Raw genomic sequence first — 17921 nt, forward strand, 5'->3', positions numbered from 1 at the left:
GCGATGTCCTATTTTGTTTAGATTCTTTGGGAATAATTTTAAACACAGTCAATTTTTCACCCTTTTCTTGACCAGAGAAAAATGAAAATTCTACCCTGAACAGGAGTCTTCTAAATAAATGAATGGGTCTGTATGAATGAGTTCACAAAAACAGCAGAAGGATCTTTAATAAAGTTGACTCAGTCTGAGTCACAGTGGTAAAAATAATCACAAAGGCAAGCACTGCTCCCCTTGCCTCTCTGCAACGAGAGACATCCCCCTGAACACACACACATAGATACAGCACATATATACTGTATATACATATATATATTTATAGTGAGAGAGGAGAAACACTCACACAGATTTGGCTCACATCTCTGACAAAAACAGCAATACCCCAACCGGCCTTTTTCACAGGAATCTAGATTAAATGAGGAGGCGTTCCAGCAAGCTGTATCTGTTGCCAATTAAAAATTGATGTTAGACATCAAAATTCATAAAGTTCTCCAGCGCTTAGCTGAATCGTTTTAGGGTGGCTACTGTAGAGATAATATGACAATTTAAACGTCCTCAGCTGGGGGGAATCTGCACTGAGTTGTTATTTTCAGTTATCTAATCTCTTTGTTCTCTCTTCAGACTGTCAAAAGCATGATGAAATTTTAACTCTGAGTGAGTATGGAGAGACCATTCTTCGCCCCAACTGTTTTCTCCTGCCTTTTGTTATGTATGCTTAAATTAATTTGGAACAAATATCAATTTTTGAAGGAAGCATGGGTAATATTTCTACTGTTCTAAACACCATGTAGGCAAAATAGGAAATAAATGTTTTTACAAGAGAGAAAATGCCAGACCACTCTTCTCCTAGCTGAGGAATATGGTAGTTGTCATGTCTCTGTACTGTGGAGGAAAAATAAATGAGTAGCCAGTGCAAACTGCATTATTGAGGAGAATCAAAGAGAGACAGAGACTCAAGGAAATTGTGCAGTAAAGGCTAACTAAACTAATAAAAACCTCTAAAAACTAATAACTAAATAAATACCTTACAGCAGACCAAATACAGTTATTAGTAAATGGTTCCTGAGGAAGGAATGTAAAACCTAAACACCAGATCATGGGGTGAAAACTTTTTATTTAAGCACATTTTGGTCCGAAGGTACCTCTGGACAAAATGACATTTGAAATTACCATCATAGATGTAAAAGGCAACTGAGATGTCTCCATTACCTCCACCGAGGAAGATTTTGTTTTCGGTTGGGTTTTTTTGTCAGCAGGATTATGGAAAAATCACTGGCCTGATTGTAATGAAACTTGGTGAAAGGTTGGGGTGTAAATCATAAGTTCCATTACAAAACAATATTATATCAATTCTTGGGACAAAGATCAGATATTTGCTGGATTTACAATGTCCGCCACAATACGATTTTGATTTGAGTAAATTTAGGGGCCTTGCCTTTTTCTCAGCTACTTTCCATTTGAATGTTCAGGAAGGAGGAGCTCTTGGGTCGAAATGGTGACACAGATGCGCCATGGGAATTTCAAAATAAAGGCATATCTTACAGATCATGATATGTATCAATGTATTTGGATCGTTGATCATTGAATCTATATATCGACCCAGATCAATGTATCATTACACCCGTAGTGGAGAGGTGTAGCATGGGCCAAGAAGGAACCCATGAAATTTTGGAGCAAATTCAAATTGTGAGGCCGATACACAAATAAAATATTGCTTTTATTAATGCTGTGACATGTTTGGCCTTGGCAGAGATCTGCGCTCTACAGTTTTTTTCTAGTTAATTCTGCTTTTTGCAATAAAAATCATGTTTTGCTGAGATTTCATTCTAACAATGTGTGCAAAGTAGTTAACTACTAAATGGGCCCATTTTAATCAAAATAACAAAAAGAGTCCAAATACAAATCAACAACCTGATAATAAGAAGAATTTGAAATGATATGGGCAAGTTTTCAAAGTCTTGTCTAAGTCAAATGCTGAGGCTAAAGATTTTAAGTTTGTCCTGAGTGTGGAGCTATAACAAAATGGGTTTATCTTCTGTGGGGCATAAATGGGCTCAGCAATTTACACAATAATTTTCCTTTAAGAATTTTTTCTTGTATCCAAGCGTGGCTTTTGGCCTGATGGCAGCAGAAAAAGACATGTGAGAGGATCATTAAAAACATAAGGAATCATCCTCCAAAGACCAACGGCTTTTTCGGAAATAGGGCCATTAGATACCACAACAAGGGGACGTTCTGACCATGGCACTGATGAAAAGTCAGTCGGCCACTTAAATTATTAGGAATCATCCTCCGGGGACAATGAATATCCACACCATGGCCAGCTGGCAGCAACCATGAATGGCAATCTGGTCAGTGGTTGTCAAGATGTTCTGCTCATGACCAAAGTGTGACTGACCAGACAGATCAATCACAAAATGATATCCTCACAGCTTACGCGAGAACACAGTATACAATTTCCAAAACACCTTGACTTGTCCTATATTACCTCAAAAGGGCAGATTTCTTAACAGAAAATCAAAAGGCATAAGTTTATGAGCCTTCATTTGAGCCATACTTCAAAGATGATTTTCTGACACTAAACCACACATAGCTTCTTACAAATTGAAGACAAGCTGTTAAGGGGATTTTTTTCTGTTGAGTTTTACTAATGAGGAGTCAGACAGACAAGTTCACACAGAATGAGAAAAAAAGAAAACAGAATAACAGAAACCCCTAAAACGGATGATTAGCATTTCATTATGCCTGGCTCTGGGTTCATTTCTCTCTCATTTTTGGCATTGTCATGAAGAATGTGTAAATGCATATGCATGCACCCACACACACATTTGACACATTCTATGAGCTCTGAGCTCCTCTTAATCAAATGCAGCAAAGAAAAAGACTGGCTCCAGTTAAAAACCATGAACAGATGACTGATGGTGTAACAGCAAGGGACAGAGACATTAGAAGAGGGAGAAAATAAGAGGAGGAGATGAGACGGGTAAAGATGGGGGTGGGGACTGGGAAGAAAAAAAAAACACGGTAGTAACCATAGAAATAGATTCTCTCCCCCAATCTGAGCTCTCATCCTTTTCCCTGTCTAATCTGCTAACGCTTTTTCGTCCCTTTCTGGTGCTGCTGCTGTCATGGTCCGCAGTCTCCAGGACCATTAACCTGCAAGAGCACTGCCAAGGGGCTACAGAAATGAAACCCATCCTCTCGCATTATTATCAGAGGTTAAAAAGCCAAACACCATTTGGGATAATTACAGTCCCAAAATCCGTGCTATAAAAATCAGGAGCCCATTATGCTGCACAGTAACAGAGAAAGCACAATAACAGCAGCGAGGGTGGGAGTGTGCCCGTGTCTGGGGTTCCACCTCTCAGCAAACCCTCACTGACACACTCAGCCGCATACCAATCAGTGCCGATGGCAAGATAACGCCAGCTCACATCCTCTGGTCCATTCATTTGATCTATCTCTGCATCGGATCAACTACGTGTGATCCCGAAGCACAAAAACAGGGATCAGAAGAAGGGAGCACTGGAGAACAGGGGGATCCCTCCCCTCCCTCGCTCCTTGTCTGACACAGCATATGGCCAAAACCCATTTTGGCCCCAACAGGCACAACACTAATGACAGGGACACAATACCAATTGCCCAGGGCACCACTCTAGATCACTTGAACCAAGGCTACCTGGAATTTGTTGCGGTGGTAATGAAGAGTCTGAAGGCGGAACAACAGCCAAATGTAGTGTGGGGTCTTTAACCAACAAAGGTGTGTTAGAGAGGTGTATGCAAGAGGTCTCTGTGTTGTCTCTTGAAAGAAAAACCCAGCAATATCTAGTAAACAGGTAGCACTTACTCAGTTTTGGCCAATGTTGTCAACGCTCTGCTGAAGAACCAGCCTAAAAAGGGCAGATCCTGGCCCTGGAAGCCCACTGGCAGAGCTCCTCGCTGGGCTGCTGAGGCTGGCCGGGGGGCTGCCTGCTCCGGCTCCTCAAAATTAGAGGTGTCATCTTCAGCATGCAACGCAGGAACGAAAGGCGGGAGAACTGCAGGAGAAAGGATGGAGTAAGAGAGGGCAAGGAAAAAAAAGGAAGCAGCACCAAACAAAGTAGGAAAAAATAAAACAAAAAACAACAACAAAAAAAACACAACAAGGAGAAAGGGGAGAGAAAGGAAGGGAGGAGGAACGGAGCAGAGCTGTGGGAGCCTAGAGTGCGGTAAGTCGCGCGTTGATGCACATGCTGCCTCTCTGTCCCTCCCTCCTTCTCTCTATCTCTCTCTCTCTCTCATACACACACTCGCTCTCCCTCACTGCAGCAGAGCAAGCTAATCAGCTGGAGCCAAAGCTGAAGCATAAAGCTCTGTCTGTGACTGTTTATCAATAAACCAAGTCTATAATTCTTATTTTCAACATTTATGTATGTGATTCTCTTTTTTCTATTTGATTTTTACTAATCAAAGTCAAAAACTTATTACAATTAAATTTTGAAAAAAAAAAATCAATAAATATTTTCTTTAACACACTAACACAGGCACAAAAAGTGTCTGCATTGCAAACACTGTATAACAGTCTGCTGGGGACCCTGAGGATTTTGAACAAGCAACCAGAGTCATTAACATTCAGCGTTGATAGGGACATTATAAATGGATAACAGCTCAGAGGAAATGACCAGCATAGCAATGTTTGATAATCACTTCAGAATCAGAAAAAGGAGTTTATTCGTCTAAGGACACAAGGTTTTCTGCACAAAAAATAAACACTCCTCAGCCATGCAGCTACACGTGTGAATTACAGAGCCTCTGTCGAGCTGCGGTTCTTTAATGTGACCACGCTTCACTGAAAATGTCCAATAATGTGATTGTTATGGGCGTGTTTTCCCACAGCTGGTCAGGTGAAAATGTCAAACTCTTTGTCATTCAGCTCACATTTGATGGCAACAATGTCTAACAAAACGCACGTGCATTTCCGCCACAGAGAGCGTGTCTTGCTGTCGCTAGCGTAAAAGATTTGTGCTGCGTCTGTTGAGAAGGAGATGAGTTGCAGATCTTTACTCCTGTCTGCCTTGCTTCTTGTCTCTGCCTCCCTCCCATTCTCCTCAGGAAAGAGCTGGCCTACTGCCAACAGCACACAGAATCTCATTATTTTACTACCGACAGCACCACTGGCAACGCAATAGCTGTTTGTTGTCTATGTGCAACCACATGCACACAGTACACTTAGGTATATTATAAACAACATTAATATTTGACAACTGGTCGTACATCATCTACCCAGTAACATAGTTACAGTGACACTGTCATTTCAAGCTAAACTGAGCATTTTCGCTGGAAAGACAGAAGAACAGAGTCTCGAGGGAGAGGGATCTCCTCACCTTGTCTTAAGTGGTTCCAGTCTACACTGGAGAAGAAAGAGTGACAGCGGAGTCCCTGGAAACCCAGTCGCTCTTTGGCTCCACACAGCAAACTCTGCAGCAGGTCTACGCACTGCTTACTGGACCGCGGCTGCTCCGGAAACTTTAGGAAACGCTGGGGGGAAAAAACATGGACAAGGAGGTTATTCCATGATGAGTGATCAGGTATTACTTCAGGTAAATCAGAATGCATATTTTCATTGATTTTACTGGGAATGGTAATAGTAGAACAATTACAGATCAAACACAAATGGATTGCAGATGGACCTTCACTTGTGTCATGCCTTTCTAGTCTTCCAACCACTCAAAACGGTTTTACACTAAATGTAACATTCACCCATACAAGGTGCCACCTGCTACTCAGTAACTATTAACACATACAACCGGTACAGCCAATCACACCGCCAATCTTCCGATTAGTGGACTATCTGCACTAACTCCTGAGCCACAGCCTCCCATTGCTCACAGCTTCCCCCACAACGGTAAGGGTAAGGTATTGACAGAAATAACCCAGAACCAAGTGGTATAAAAACTTCACCACTCAAACAATAACCTGCATTCAGTTCTTTTTCTACCCAGATCTAGAAAACAAAAAGACTATTTTGTATGGTTTTGCTTGAAGCAAATCATGTCAAGCGCTCTTTGATTGTGATGTGTGATAGGCCTGCTACAGAAGCTACCCCCCCAAACTGTCTGTGGTGTGGCGAGGTCAAGCGTGGTGGCAATTAAGCATGCCGAGATGCCGCCACAATGTTCAAAGGTATGGCTATACTACACACGTGTGACATATTGTGGCATTTTATACAGATGCTTCCATTCACATGATGGGTATCAAATGAAGAAAAGAAAAAGGTATCAAATGAAGGACTCTTTTAGTATCGGTATCACTTTAAGGGTATTGGTATCGTAACTGGTATGTTTTAAATGATACTCAGCCCTGGTCAGTACAAACAAGATGGTAGTCTGTGTACCTGAAAGTTGAGGATGTTGTGGATTGTTTTGGTGGACGTGCCGTCAGAAAAAGGCGACCTGGCATAAATCATCTCATAGGCTATGACCCCCAGGGACCACCAGTCACATTCAACCCCATAGGTGCTATGAGAGCCCCCATTCATGGCTGCCAGCACCTCTGGGGAGAGGAAATCCTGGGTCCCAACAGGCACTGTGGGAGCTGCAACCTGGAAACGCATCAATAAAACAAGATGATGTCACCGTCAAGCACACTGAAGTCAATACATAGAGCAAACTCTGTAATCTACTTACTGTTTTGTTAGCAGTTAGCCTGGCAGCTGATCCAAAGTCTGCCAGCTTAATGTGACCAGTGCGATCGATGAGAACGTTCTCTGGTTTGACATCTCTGCAAGCGGATAGTTTAGAAGGGATTTGATACTGCTTTTACAGAGCTGTTTGTTGCCTGAGTACTCTAATATGTCTACCGCTCTGATGATAATGGAATACATTTGTAAACTCCAGCAGTGTTTTTTCTGTTACATAACATCACACAGAGTGCTCCAGGTTAAATTACAAAGCTACATTTCTCATGTCCAGTTAATGTTTTCCTGAATTATGTGCATTTGGCCTTCCAGTGAAAACAAAAGGCAAACAAAGAGTGACATTTAGTGAGGATCTAAGAGCACAGGTACCAACTTCGGATCTCCGGACCCATTTATGTAATTATGTTATTCCTGAAAGCCTTGAATGTCAGCCGTTTATCATTGAGAGGTCGTACTCAGTGGCTGGTTTCTTACCTGTGGACATAGCCAAGTTGGTGGACAGCATGAATGGCCTCTACCAGCTCAGCCAAATAGAACTGAGCCATGGACTCGTCAAACTGATCCTCGTATCGGTTTAGCAGTGACATCAAGTCGCCTCCAGGCAAGTACTCCATCGCCTGAAGACACATTTGTATGCAGTCAGAAACTGGCAGTGTAAAACTACTTGCAATTCCAATGTTTGTTTGTGTGTGATATAAATGAGCAGGTATTACATGGCTGTTGAAACATTTATGAATGCCTATAAATAGGTCTATATTTAGAAAGAAAAACAAGTGTAGGACCACATGTGTTTGAGCTGACATCAAAGCTCTATTCAGCTTAAGCTTATAGGCTGGATCTCCTCATTATAGATTCAGTTATGTAACACTGATTACTATTGCAGATTTATCTGTGATACTGCAGTCAAAGGGTTGGTCTTTAAAAGCTAAAAATGCACAAACAATACTGGCAACATACCTGTGTGTCTGTGATCACAAGCTAAAACAAGACGTGTCTGCGGTCAAAGCAACATATCAAAACAACAACAAAATCTTATTAAGCATCTTTAAAGTTTTGGAAAACAAATTAACAAATCAACCGTACTCATGTTTGACTCAAATTCTCTTTTCTGCTGTCTGCATCGTGAGATAAAAGGCATTGGTCAGGCTGATTTGAGCTATATGGTGGCAGCCATACAGCCACAACAGGCAAGAGAGCCCCTGCTGCATGAATGGTCGGCGAGTCTGAATGAACAGGAGCATTCTCTAGTGTTACCTAGCAACAGGGAGACTGGGTGCCTCTCTGACACACGGATAAAGATGGATGCTTTGTATTTTCCTCCATGCTCAGTTAGGGACCAGGGTGAGACAGAAGGGGAGTGAAAGGAGAGGAGGGGAAAGAATGGAGACATGCAGGGGGCATGAAGGAAGGTGTAAGGAGCAGGTGGGCGAAAGAAAAACAAAGGGCAGTATAAGTACAACATTTTTTTCCGCACCCAAAGCCAGTCTGACAGGTCATCCCAGAAAACATATTCCCTTTGAGGTTAACAGCCTTCATGATACAGGACATTCTGTGACACTCTCAAATTGCCCCTGTGAAGATTAGACTATAAGAAGGACACTAATATTTTGGGCAAAATTGCCTGGCAACCTGATTAACCAGTGCCAAAGAAGAAGATAATCTATTAATTCTATATATCCATAATAAGTGGAGATCCAGGGGTCCTTCATCTTTCATTAATACATGGGAGGCTTAAGGAAAACATTAGCTCAGATTGACTGTCATGTTTTTTCTCACATTTTTTTCACAGTTTCTAGAATGTGACAGTGTGATTTTCAGTGCAAGTAGCTAAAAAAAATCACAATTTAACCAACAAAGGCAAGGCCATAAGACTGCAGCACCTCCCGTCTTGTTGCCAGCACTGAATAATGTTGTTAATCTGAGTAAAACCTTGGTGACTCTTGGCTGTACTTGTGGCTAGCCTGCAGGCCAAAATGATAACACAACACAACTTTGAAGTTGCTGGAAGGTGATTTTTTTTTTTTCCCACTTCTGAAAGAGGATAACTACACCACCACCCCCCAATACACACCCACACACACACCCACACACACACCCACACACCCACACACACACACACACACACACACGCATGCTTCAAAGCATTTCTTCTACATACAAGTTGTTCCTTTCAGTCCTCCCTTCAGATCTCTTCCTGTAACAGCTCATACACTATTCTGACTGATCTGAACTGTTTTATTAGTCGCGTTCTGAAAACCACAGCTGGGAAAGAAAATGGAAAAAAGTGACACTTTCCAATAAGGTTTTCCTGTTTAGCTATCTTTAAAAATAACCCATGTTGTACTCCGTGTGCATAAAACAGGTATAAGGATAGAAAACAAGACATTGTGGGTGTAGAAGCAGAAAACTCGCTTATATTGAAGACATTTTTAAACAACAGTAGCTGGGCCCAGTTGGCAGGTCTGTAGTGGTTGGCGGATTTCTTTTAGTTTTGACTGAGGTATTTCCTCTGTTTGTCCTTTTTGAGTTCAACAAGGTTAATGTATCTTAACTATTCTTTCTCATCTAACTGTGGCTTTGATGGCAAAAAAGGATATTTCATATAGAAAAGTAACACAGTATAGGTTGTAGTGGTGCTGATCACTAGCAGTAGACTTCAAGATCAAAGATTGTTGATCTTTAAAAAAGGCCTGAGGGTCAAAACATTATCGGAATAAATTCAGTGGTGACACTTGCTTCCTACAAACAGGTAAATTTCTCCAAATACTGGGAGAAAAATGTAATAAAAATAATAATAATAATAATTTAACACAACTGTCTGTAAACCAATAATACTGATACACCAAATAAGATTTATTTAACCTGATGGCTTTAAAGATCGTCCTATGCTCCTGCTACTACACAGGTTTCTGCTCATTCAAATAAATTTGATTAAAGGTTTTGAGTAAATATGCCTGCAACTCATGAAAAGGTGACACTGAAAACAGCTGCCTTTATAATATGTTATTTTCTGTGTAGATAGACCACTCCTAGAAAATAAGATCATGGATATTTAACATCAAACACCATACCATAGCACCAACCATACCATGGTTGGTGCTATCGTTTGTGAATTGACTGATTTGGTTCAGTTTAGTGCAAGGACTTTACTCAGAAAATACAAAAAAATGCATTTTAAACAGCCCCTCTTCCCTCAACAGTGTTTAAACTAAGGCCCACAGTGGCATCATTTTTTTCAGTTAGTGTACTTCAGTTGATAACTGAAGCACCTGCAGATCTACAACATAAAGGCCTCTACTATGACCCTGGGTATTAAAATGTAAAGCATATCCACGCCACTGCATAGTTTGCGCCATTTGCTTGACATGTTTATTACCCAATTACTCCTCTATGGCCCATGGCAGTTTGCAAATGACCCTTAAAACATTCTTCTGACAAGGAGAAATGTATGCATCGTACATCAGGAAAAAAACCCTGCAGTCTCACCAGGTAGACATGTTCTTTGTCCTGGAAGGCGTAGAGAAGCTGCGGGATCCAGGGACTGCTGTTCAGAGCCAAGATCCTGCGCTCCTCCTCATGAAAAACCACCTGAGAAGAATAAAAAAGGTATTCCATCAGCATATTATATACATTGAATTAATGCAACAGCAGCGCTGCACAAATTAATAATCTGAGCCACATGAACTCATTCATCTAACACACTGAGAAGCCACTATGTATGAGGCGTCAAGGGGGTTTAAATGTAATTTTCTCTATTAAATCGTGGGAGATCTTAAAGTACATATCAAACACGTTGACAATAATAATTCATGCCCTCCTTTCTTGGCTTTAGTTGATGTTGCTAGTTTTATAAGTGGGACATTATTTTGTCAAATTATGCCAAGTAGTCACAGGTGGCATGAACAAAACATTTCTTGTTCATACAAGTTGTTCCTTGTATTGCTCACTTCAGATCCCTTCCTGTTACCGCTCATGTACTATTCTGACTGTTCTATTAGTCACATGCCAGAGAGCACAGCTGTGAAATAAAGTACCAAGATTTTGTTGTGTTGTATTCAACCCTGCAGCACCCTCCAGTGGGCCTTTTTCAGACTGCAATCTTTAGTCTATTTGAATGCTTATTTGATGGTTATATGAAATGTGTCTGAAGTCATCAGTGAACTTCAGGAATCCCTGAATCATAAGTTGATACTGGTTAAAAGAAATGCTCAGACAAAACGGGCCTTCAGAGCAGAAATTTTAACTAGTAACAGCAGGAAAAGCACACGCGTTAGTAATAACAATAACAATGGCTTTGTTTCCCAATAGGTTATGACAGTGAGACAGTGAATCAACATGCACAAAACCGAGACCCTGGAACTGAATCTGCTGAATGAAATTCAGTAATCATTCATTTTATTATTTTTAATTGTGTTTTCTCTGCCAGTAAATATAGAAATGCCATCGCCTGTAACCTGGCAATGCCAAATGACTTATTAAAAATAAAAAAGCAGGTGAACAACTGTCTTAAATATATTGTCTACATTTTAGTGTTTTGTTACAGTAGTTACTTACATTGTCTTGAGTGCATAAAACTGTCTTGTCCATGACTTTCAGTGCACAAACATCGCCAGTGGCCTTCTCCCGGACTACCTGGACTTCGGCAAAGCGACCACGACCCACCACTGCACGCACTTCAAAGTCAGGAAGAGCAGGCTGCATGGCCCGCAGCTCTGAGACCACTTCAGAAACTGTTTCACAAACACACAAAATTTTTTCATCCATTGTCAATGAGAAATGAGGTTAAAAAAAAAAATGGGATGTAAAACTGTAAACATACCACACTTAAAACCTAAATCTATTGAGATATATAAAGCTGGAAAATATATTGATATTATAGTGATAGTGTGATATGAAATAGATATCATCTTACATTTTGGATATTCTAATATTGTAAGTGCTGTCTTATCCTGGTTTTGAAAATCTTAAATGAAGTAATTTAATTTTCTAGACTGACCATACTGTTCTGGCGGTACTATTATCTGCTTTTACTCACTTAGTCATTACTAATGATTATTTATCATAAATGTCATTGTGTTAATATTTTTTGAAAAATCCAATAGTCGACCCTAAATTATTGTCATCAAGGTATTGTCAAACATACCATAAAACTTGATTTACTCAGCCCTGGACATATACGGTTACATGCACATAATATTGGTTTTAGTATTATATAAATTCTATCTCTCTGGTATAGCAAATAACATACCATTATGGCATTAGTTGCTAATTTTGAAAACTAAATCTTAGTGACCTCATTTTAGGACGTCACTTCACACTGTAAAACAAATGAACTAGAGACAGAATAAAAGTATTAAGACCTTTAAAAATAACAACTGCACGGAAAACAACAGCACAACAAAACATCAATAGACAGGATAAAAAAGCTGAACCAAATACATCAAGTGATGTAATGCAGACCGACTCTACTCTTATGTAACTGAAAAATAATGAGAAAGAATAAATAAGAAAATAAACAAGTTAAGAAATCCTACAAGTGCAAAATGTATGCTTACACTTATTGACAAAGTTTGCCACATGATGAATCTTCATAAGCTCTGGGGAGGTGCACTCTTGGTACAGTAGCAGCAGAGCCTCAAGCAACTCTTCCCGACCTAAAGTGCATCCTCCCTGCTGCCCACACAGGCTGACTCGGCCCTGTGGACACAGACACAGGAAAAGGAAGTCAGCCGCTGACAGTCAACAGTTACTGCGGCTAGTTTTAAACTGCGTAAAGTAATAAGACAATGGAAATGAACAATTAATGACACATTACTATGCACATATTCACCTTAAATATACATAACTTTACCTGAAACACTTGGTTGAGTCGCGAGCTGCGGCTTGTGATGGGGTCCGCTGAGGACGGCTGCGTTTTCAGGCTGCCCTGACTCACGTATTTAAACTTCAACATAGCTTCTTAACAACAGATAACCTGAGACAATGACACACAGTAGTGTAGGAAAGTAAATGTAACGCGTTCACTGATTATTTACATCTACGATAGTGCAATGAGGTTATGGAAAGACCGAGGGAAAGACTGTCAACAAATGTCAACAATGCGTCCCTTTAGCATGCTAAGTTAACGTTAGCTGGCTTTTGCTAATTTCGCTAGCAAACAAGAACGTTGAAGCGACACGCACACATGTCGTTCAGTTATTTTTACAGAGACCAAACAGTACGGACTACTCACCAGACTGCCATGCAGATAACTATAATTTAGTTATTTAATATACACGGAAACACCAACATGCTAAGGAGCGCACTGTTGTCCTCTTTATCAACGTTGTTTCCGGTCGACTTTCAAATTTTGCGCGTTCGCCGCCCACCTCGCGAGTCTGCTGAATGAAAGCTGCCTGTGATTGGATCACTGGAGTAATATGGGCGGGTCGAGCTGTTGTTTTTAACCAATGACTGATGTCCTAGCCCTATAACCCGTTTGTTAAACCCGTTTGTTTGTTAAAAAAGACAAAAAAGACTCATAGGACGGATTTCTTTTGGTTATATGACGAGAAGGCCTAAGTAAAAAATGTGATGACATAATGTGATATTAGAATAATAATGGAGAGAAATGATAAAGTCAAATAATATTTGGCATTTGATAGATGCAGTTACTGCAGATTTGAAAAGACCAAATACCTTTTTATTTTCTTAATACTGATGACCCATAACGCACTAATTTAGGCTAATTTAACTTTTAATTCTGCACTACCTGCACTATGTCCACCTCAAATCATAGTACATGCACTATAGCCTAATGTATGTACAGTAAAAATCCTCTAATTATTAAGATATTGTTGTGAAGTAGCCCATTGTATCTTGCTAAGTTGTGTATACTGATAGGAACTGTATGGTGTTTTTGACCATTATCTCTGTGTTTTTGTTGAGCTGCTTTTGTTGAGTCTCTAAAGGATCTATCTATCTATCTATCTGAAAAAAAAACATGTCTCATTGATCTTATATTGTATGAAACAGGCCTAATTGTTGGGACACGTGTCACTGATTTTAAAAAAATAACCAATTGGCTTTGTTATCATTTATTCAGTTGAAGTATAACAGACTTGTGGAAAGCAAAAAAAGGAAAGAGAGTGGTTAAAAAAGATATAGGCCTGCTGATCTGCAATCTGCTTATATGCCTGAAGGGCTTCTGGATCAGGATACTTATCGTGATTAATTCAGAACTTCACTGATTTCACGGATAAAGGTTGACGACTATCAGAAGACTGGCCTACATTTTATGGCCTAGCATCCTCATGCTTTACAGGTGGATCTTGTATAACATTTTGCACGATGTGTGTCATAATTGTTGTCCAGGGTGCAACCCTCTTGATGCATCCTCAAAACGCCCGGCCACACAACTTGGCATCAATAATTTTTTAACTGTCCCTAAACTGACCTTGGAGTGCCTCATTAACTGTACCACAGTCTTTTGAATGATGTCTCCTGGTCTAAATGATTACAAACCACACTAGTATTACTTTATGCTCTATAAATAAAATGCAATAATTTACAGCTCACCAAAATCAGGGCCAAAACCTTTATTTCCAACAGATTTACATGTTTCATTTTTCTCAGTTACAGTTTTCCAAAATTGCATGGTTAGATATGCTAGACTAACAGGGGGCGTCGTGGAGAGACTGGGGACTGGGCAGCTGCCTTTAGCCTGCCCCAGCTGGTGTCAGAGGTGCTGGTGTTAAGGTTGGGGTTGAGTTTGAGATTTGGGATCAGGGTTAGGATTGGGATTTGGGTTGGGATTGGGGTCGGGAGGGGGATTAGGGTTGGGTGTGGGGTTGGGGTTGGGAGGTGTAGGGGCAGGGGCAATATAGCACCCTCTCTTGTGCCACTGCATGTCCCGCACACGTCGGACGGACTGGATCTGAGGTGCAGTGGCTCCCCAATCGTTCCAGTGCTTGAAATCTCCATGCTCAAACACATACTGGCGCCCTCTGTAGCCTGGATACATGTATCCCACCCACCTTCAGAGGGGAGAGAGAGAAGGTTGTCAGGCTGTCAACTCTGTCCCCAGAGAGACGCGAGGACAGAGCAGCATTTCCTGCTTTAATGTAGCGCATATTAAGCTATTAGAAAAAAGTTCTACACAAAAATGAAAGGTAAAATCCAAGATTTTGACTCAGAGGAAATAGTGTCAGTGCCATAGAAGCAGCAAAATGTCAGTGCAGGTCACAGCCTAAGAGACAACCAACAACACATAACAGCTGGAATTCATCTCCTCACAGCTCACACTCACCATTTTATTTACTTTTAGGGTTTTGTTTGTTTGTTTACTCTTGATTCTATGAATTTGTATTAATATATTGTTGCTAATCGCTTCTTTAATGGTCTCAAACAAACATTAATTATTTATATGTATATTTATCATCACACACACACACGTGCAAAACTCGTGTTCATAGGTAAACATATGAGACATGTGAGATATGTATGTATATATGTAAGTAAGTCTGTATATGTACTGTATAAACATGTATATTATTCTGTTTTCTTAAACTGAACTGTATAACTGCTCTGTGAACAGGAAAGACACCCTGATCACAGAGGACCCCTCTCACCCCCTCCATCACTGCTTACACACTACATACATATTTTTTTCTGATGCTGCATTTTAATGTCTGAACTCTGTGAGTTTGAATGTGTCTTAAATGTGTTTAATAATGTGTTGTATTTATTGTTGGAGAATTTGTGTGTGATTGGGACAGACAATAAAGTTTATCTTATCTTACCCTAATAGTTTAATAACCCCTTGAACTAATATTGTTATTCATGTGATCTGATGTTAATTTCATTCTCTGTATTCTGATGTAGTGCTTCGGCAATGCATGTCAAATGTCATGCCAATAAAGCTTACTGAATTGAATTAAACTGAATTTAATTGAACTGAATTGAATTGAACTAAACTGAACCAAACTGAACCGAATCGAATCAAATCGAATTGAGAAGTGTGTAACATATCTTTAAAAACAAGACATCGACTGTAAATAATATTTAGCAATATGAAGGTTACAGCTTACGTTCCATTGATAGCCTTAGCACTTGCCACACGGTCCTGGAAACCGTAAGCCCACAGACTGGGGACGTCATCGTCAACAATCTCCATCTTTCTACCTTCAAAGCCTGCATTCTCAAACAGGTGCAGCTTGTGATCTGCGCTGTCCTGGAGAGAAACACAACAAGTTTGAGCATGTTTGACAGGAAGTCACATCTGCTGATCCGACAATAATAACACTGACCACTTTCAGAGGCCTGAATGAGCTCAGGTTGTAGCTACTCTGGCAGTTGGTCCAGGCGCTCCAGCGAGGATACTCTCCTTTCTCCAGGACAAACTGCTCTCCTGCAAAACCTGGACGCTCAAACCCCACCCATCTGATGAATGCAATACACATACATGCACAGATTAACCAGAGAGAACAGGGAAACAGGAGGCAGAAGCAATAATGAGACTCGATGAAGGGAAACAGAATTACTTACGGTCCTGACTCCACAATGACTGAGCAAATCCTCTGCGTCTTCTCATAAACATCTTTACATTCACCAGACAACTCCACCTTCTTTCCACGAAAGTTCTCAAACTCAAAAACTGCCAACTGCAAGACAGGCGGAGAGTGAGATGATGTGTGCTCTTCTCCATCAGCAAAATCCCCAAACATTTTTTTCTCTGATTTATCCTCATTTCAACACATTTACTCATTTGTGTACACAAAAAGTGTTTGTTCAGTTAGGTACCTTATATGTGGCTCCAGCCCCTCCTTGGCCCTTCTCTGCAGGCAGCTGATCCGGGGTTCCCTGCTGGTCTGTCATTTTGCCTCTACAAAGCACAGCAATCACATTGTTTCATGCTATAAATGCAGACATTGGATTGATTTTTATGCATAAGCTTAAATACATAGTCACAAGTAAATTAAACAGTTTTTCTCAGAACTGCTTGGTCATAATATTCTTCCCTATCGGCAAGTTATTTGCACACCTTTACTTGTTCATTTCACTCAGATCCTACTTGTTGTTTATGTAAGAACAAAGCCTTGCACACATAAAATGCGACTTAAGAAGCAAAAGTTTGGCTGCAGATAGAAGAGGGGATAGAGAGGGAAGACAAGAGAAAGGCCTGTCGGAGAGAGGGATGATTTTTACCTGAATGGCTTGTGCTTCACTGCACCACGTACAAGCCACGCTCTCCGTCTTTCCTTTCTTTTCTCTCTTTTCTGTCTGTCTCAGTGTGAGGGTGTGTGTGGGTGTGGAGGCCTGGCGAGCGGTCGGTTGAGGCCAGTGGGGGTATTTATGGTTTATTTCTGGCCACAGCAGCAAAAAGCCTGTTGATGCAGCAAGTCTGTCGCACCCATTGTGTCCATCACACTGCTTCTCAATAGGCTTGCCCCTCTGTCCCTGGCACACTGGCAAACGCTGCCCGGCTCTGCTGCCCATGCTGCCATCCTGACCATGATCCTATAGTGGGCACACGCACTGACTGCCAGCCAAGAGAATGAACAGAGATCAGTCTCACTCAGCAGTATTGGCCCCACCCAGCTATCTTGCACTCCAGTTTCCTGTCCTCTACCTGTTTCTTTAACATTCTCGCGCAAAAAGCTGCATCCATTAAGGTTGCTTATTTCACATAAAAGAGACTATGCTGTAAATATTATCGAGTTGCGTCTCAAAATTCTTAATAAGGCCAGCTCTGATTAAATGTGGAGAGCCTCTTGATCTGCTCTTAACTCAGACTTGAACATCCCAGTGAGCTTTGCACAATCTGCATTTTCATTTACTACCATCAAACACTGGAATATGCTTCCAGCTGAGTTTAAAACTTTCATCCTTTTCTCCACCGTGCAAAAACCAGATATTAGGCAGTCGACATAAGTTTTTACCAGGATCAAATTTTTCATTGTCATGAAGTGCAATTCTTTAGTTGCACTGGATGAATGTGCTGGTATTTATATGTTAGTGTGTGCTAGAGACTATGTAATCATGTTGCATTTTTAGAATATTTTTAGTGTGCTGTGATTGTTCTGTGTGTACCTGCACAAAGACTGCAGATGGAAATTAGCTAATAGCTAAATCTGGCTCAAATAATCTCTTCTCATTTCTGAGATGAATCCTTTTTGCTCATGGTCCTGTTACACAAAGACTGACAATAATAACGATCAGAGGGCACGTGCATCTTCATGCTTCACCTACCTTTCCCACTATGGAGTGT

The 17921-nt window shown here is 40.7% G+C and overlaps 2 protein-coding genes across 3 annotated transcripts in view; both read right to left on the reverse strand.

Annotated features, from left to right (window-relative positions):
• cita (citron rho-interacting serine/threonine kinase a) overlaps nucleotides 1-12982 on the reverse strand; it is a 51757-nt gene extending 38775 nt beyond the window's left edge. The window contains exons 1-10 of the mRNA XM_042501702.1: nucleotides 12906-12982; nucleotides 12525-12647; nucleotides 12229-12370; nucleotides 11228-11403; nucleotides 10160-10261; nucleotides 7148-7290; nucleotides 6663-6756; nucleotides 6371-6577; nucleotides 5361-5514; nucleotides 3845-4034 (exon numbers count right to left, since the gene is read on the reverse strand). Of these exons, the coding sequence (XP_042357636.1) occupies nucleotides 3845-4034; nucleotides 5361-5514; nucleotides 6371-6577; nucleotides 6663-6756; nucleotides 7148-7290; nucleotides 10160-10261; nucleotides 11228-11403; nucleotides 12229-12370; nucleotides 12525-12626 (1310 nt within the window). The 5' untranslated portion in view covers nucleotides 12627-12647; nucleotides 12906-12982. The remainder of the gene's footprint in view (nucleotides 1-3844; nucleotides 4035-5360; nucleotides 5515-6370; nucleotides 6578-6662; nucleotides 6757-7147; nucleotides 7291-10159; nucleotides 10262-11227; nucleotides 11404-12228; nucleotides 12371-12524; nucleotides 12648-12905) is intronic.
• Nucleotides 12983-14235: 1253 nt separating this feature from the next.
• LOC121954322 (beta-crystallin B3-like) lies at nucleotides 14236-17849 on the reverse strand. 2 transcript variants are annotated; one of them, XM_042501737.1, is made up of 6 exons: nucleotides 16859-17849; nucleotides 16454-16535; nucleotides 16199-16314; nucleotides 15961-16093; nucleotides 15742-15884; nucleotides 14236-14688 (listed from the first exon to the last, which is right to left on the reverse strand). In XM_042501737.1, the coding sequence occupies exons 2-6, from the start codon at nucleotides 16526-16528 to the stop codon at nucleotides 14406-14408; spliced, it is 750 nt and encodes a 249-aa protein (XP_042357671.1). In that variant the 5' UTR covers nucleotides 16529-16535; nucleotides 16859-17849; the 3' UTR covers nucleotides 14236-14405. The 2 variants fall into 2 exon arrangements, with proteins under 2 accessions (XP_042357671.1, XP_042357680.1); XM_042501746.1 differs by having other exon boundaries at nucleotides 16454-17849.
• Between the last annotated feature and the right edge of the window lie 72 nt (nucleotides 17850-17921).

Source organism: Plectropomus leopardus, chromosome 2 (genome assembly GCF_008729295.1).
Source record: "Plectropomus leopardus isolate mb chromosome 2, YSFRI_Pleo_2.0, whole genome shotgun sequence".
NCBI lineage: Eukaryota > Metazoa > Chordata > Actinopteri > Perciformes > Serranidae > Plectropomus > Plectropomus leopardus.

Excerpts from the sequence above, each read along its gene's own strand:
- LOC121954322 (XM_042501737.1), bottom strand. The coding sequence starts at position 16,528 with ATGACAGACCAGCAGGGAACCCCGGATCAGCTGCCTGCAGAGAAGGGC. Across the intron at positions 16,094-16,198 it reads GTCATTGTGGAGTCAGGACC|ATGGGTGGGGTTTGAGCGTC; the intron begins GTAAGTAATTCT and ends TGCATTCATCAG. Across the intron at positions 14,689-15,741 it reads GCTAAGGCTATCAATGGAAC|GTGGGTGGGATACATGTATC; the intron begins GTAAGCTGTAAC and ends TCCCCTCTGAAG.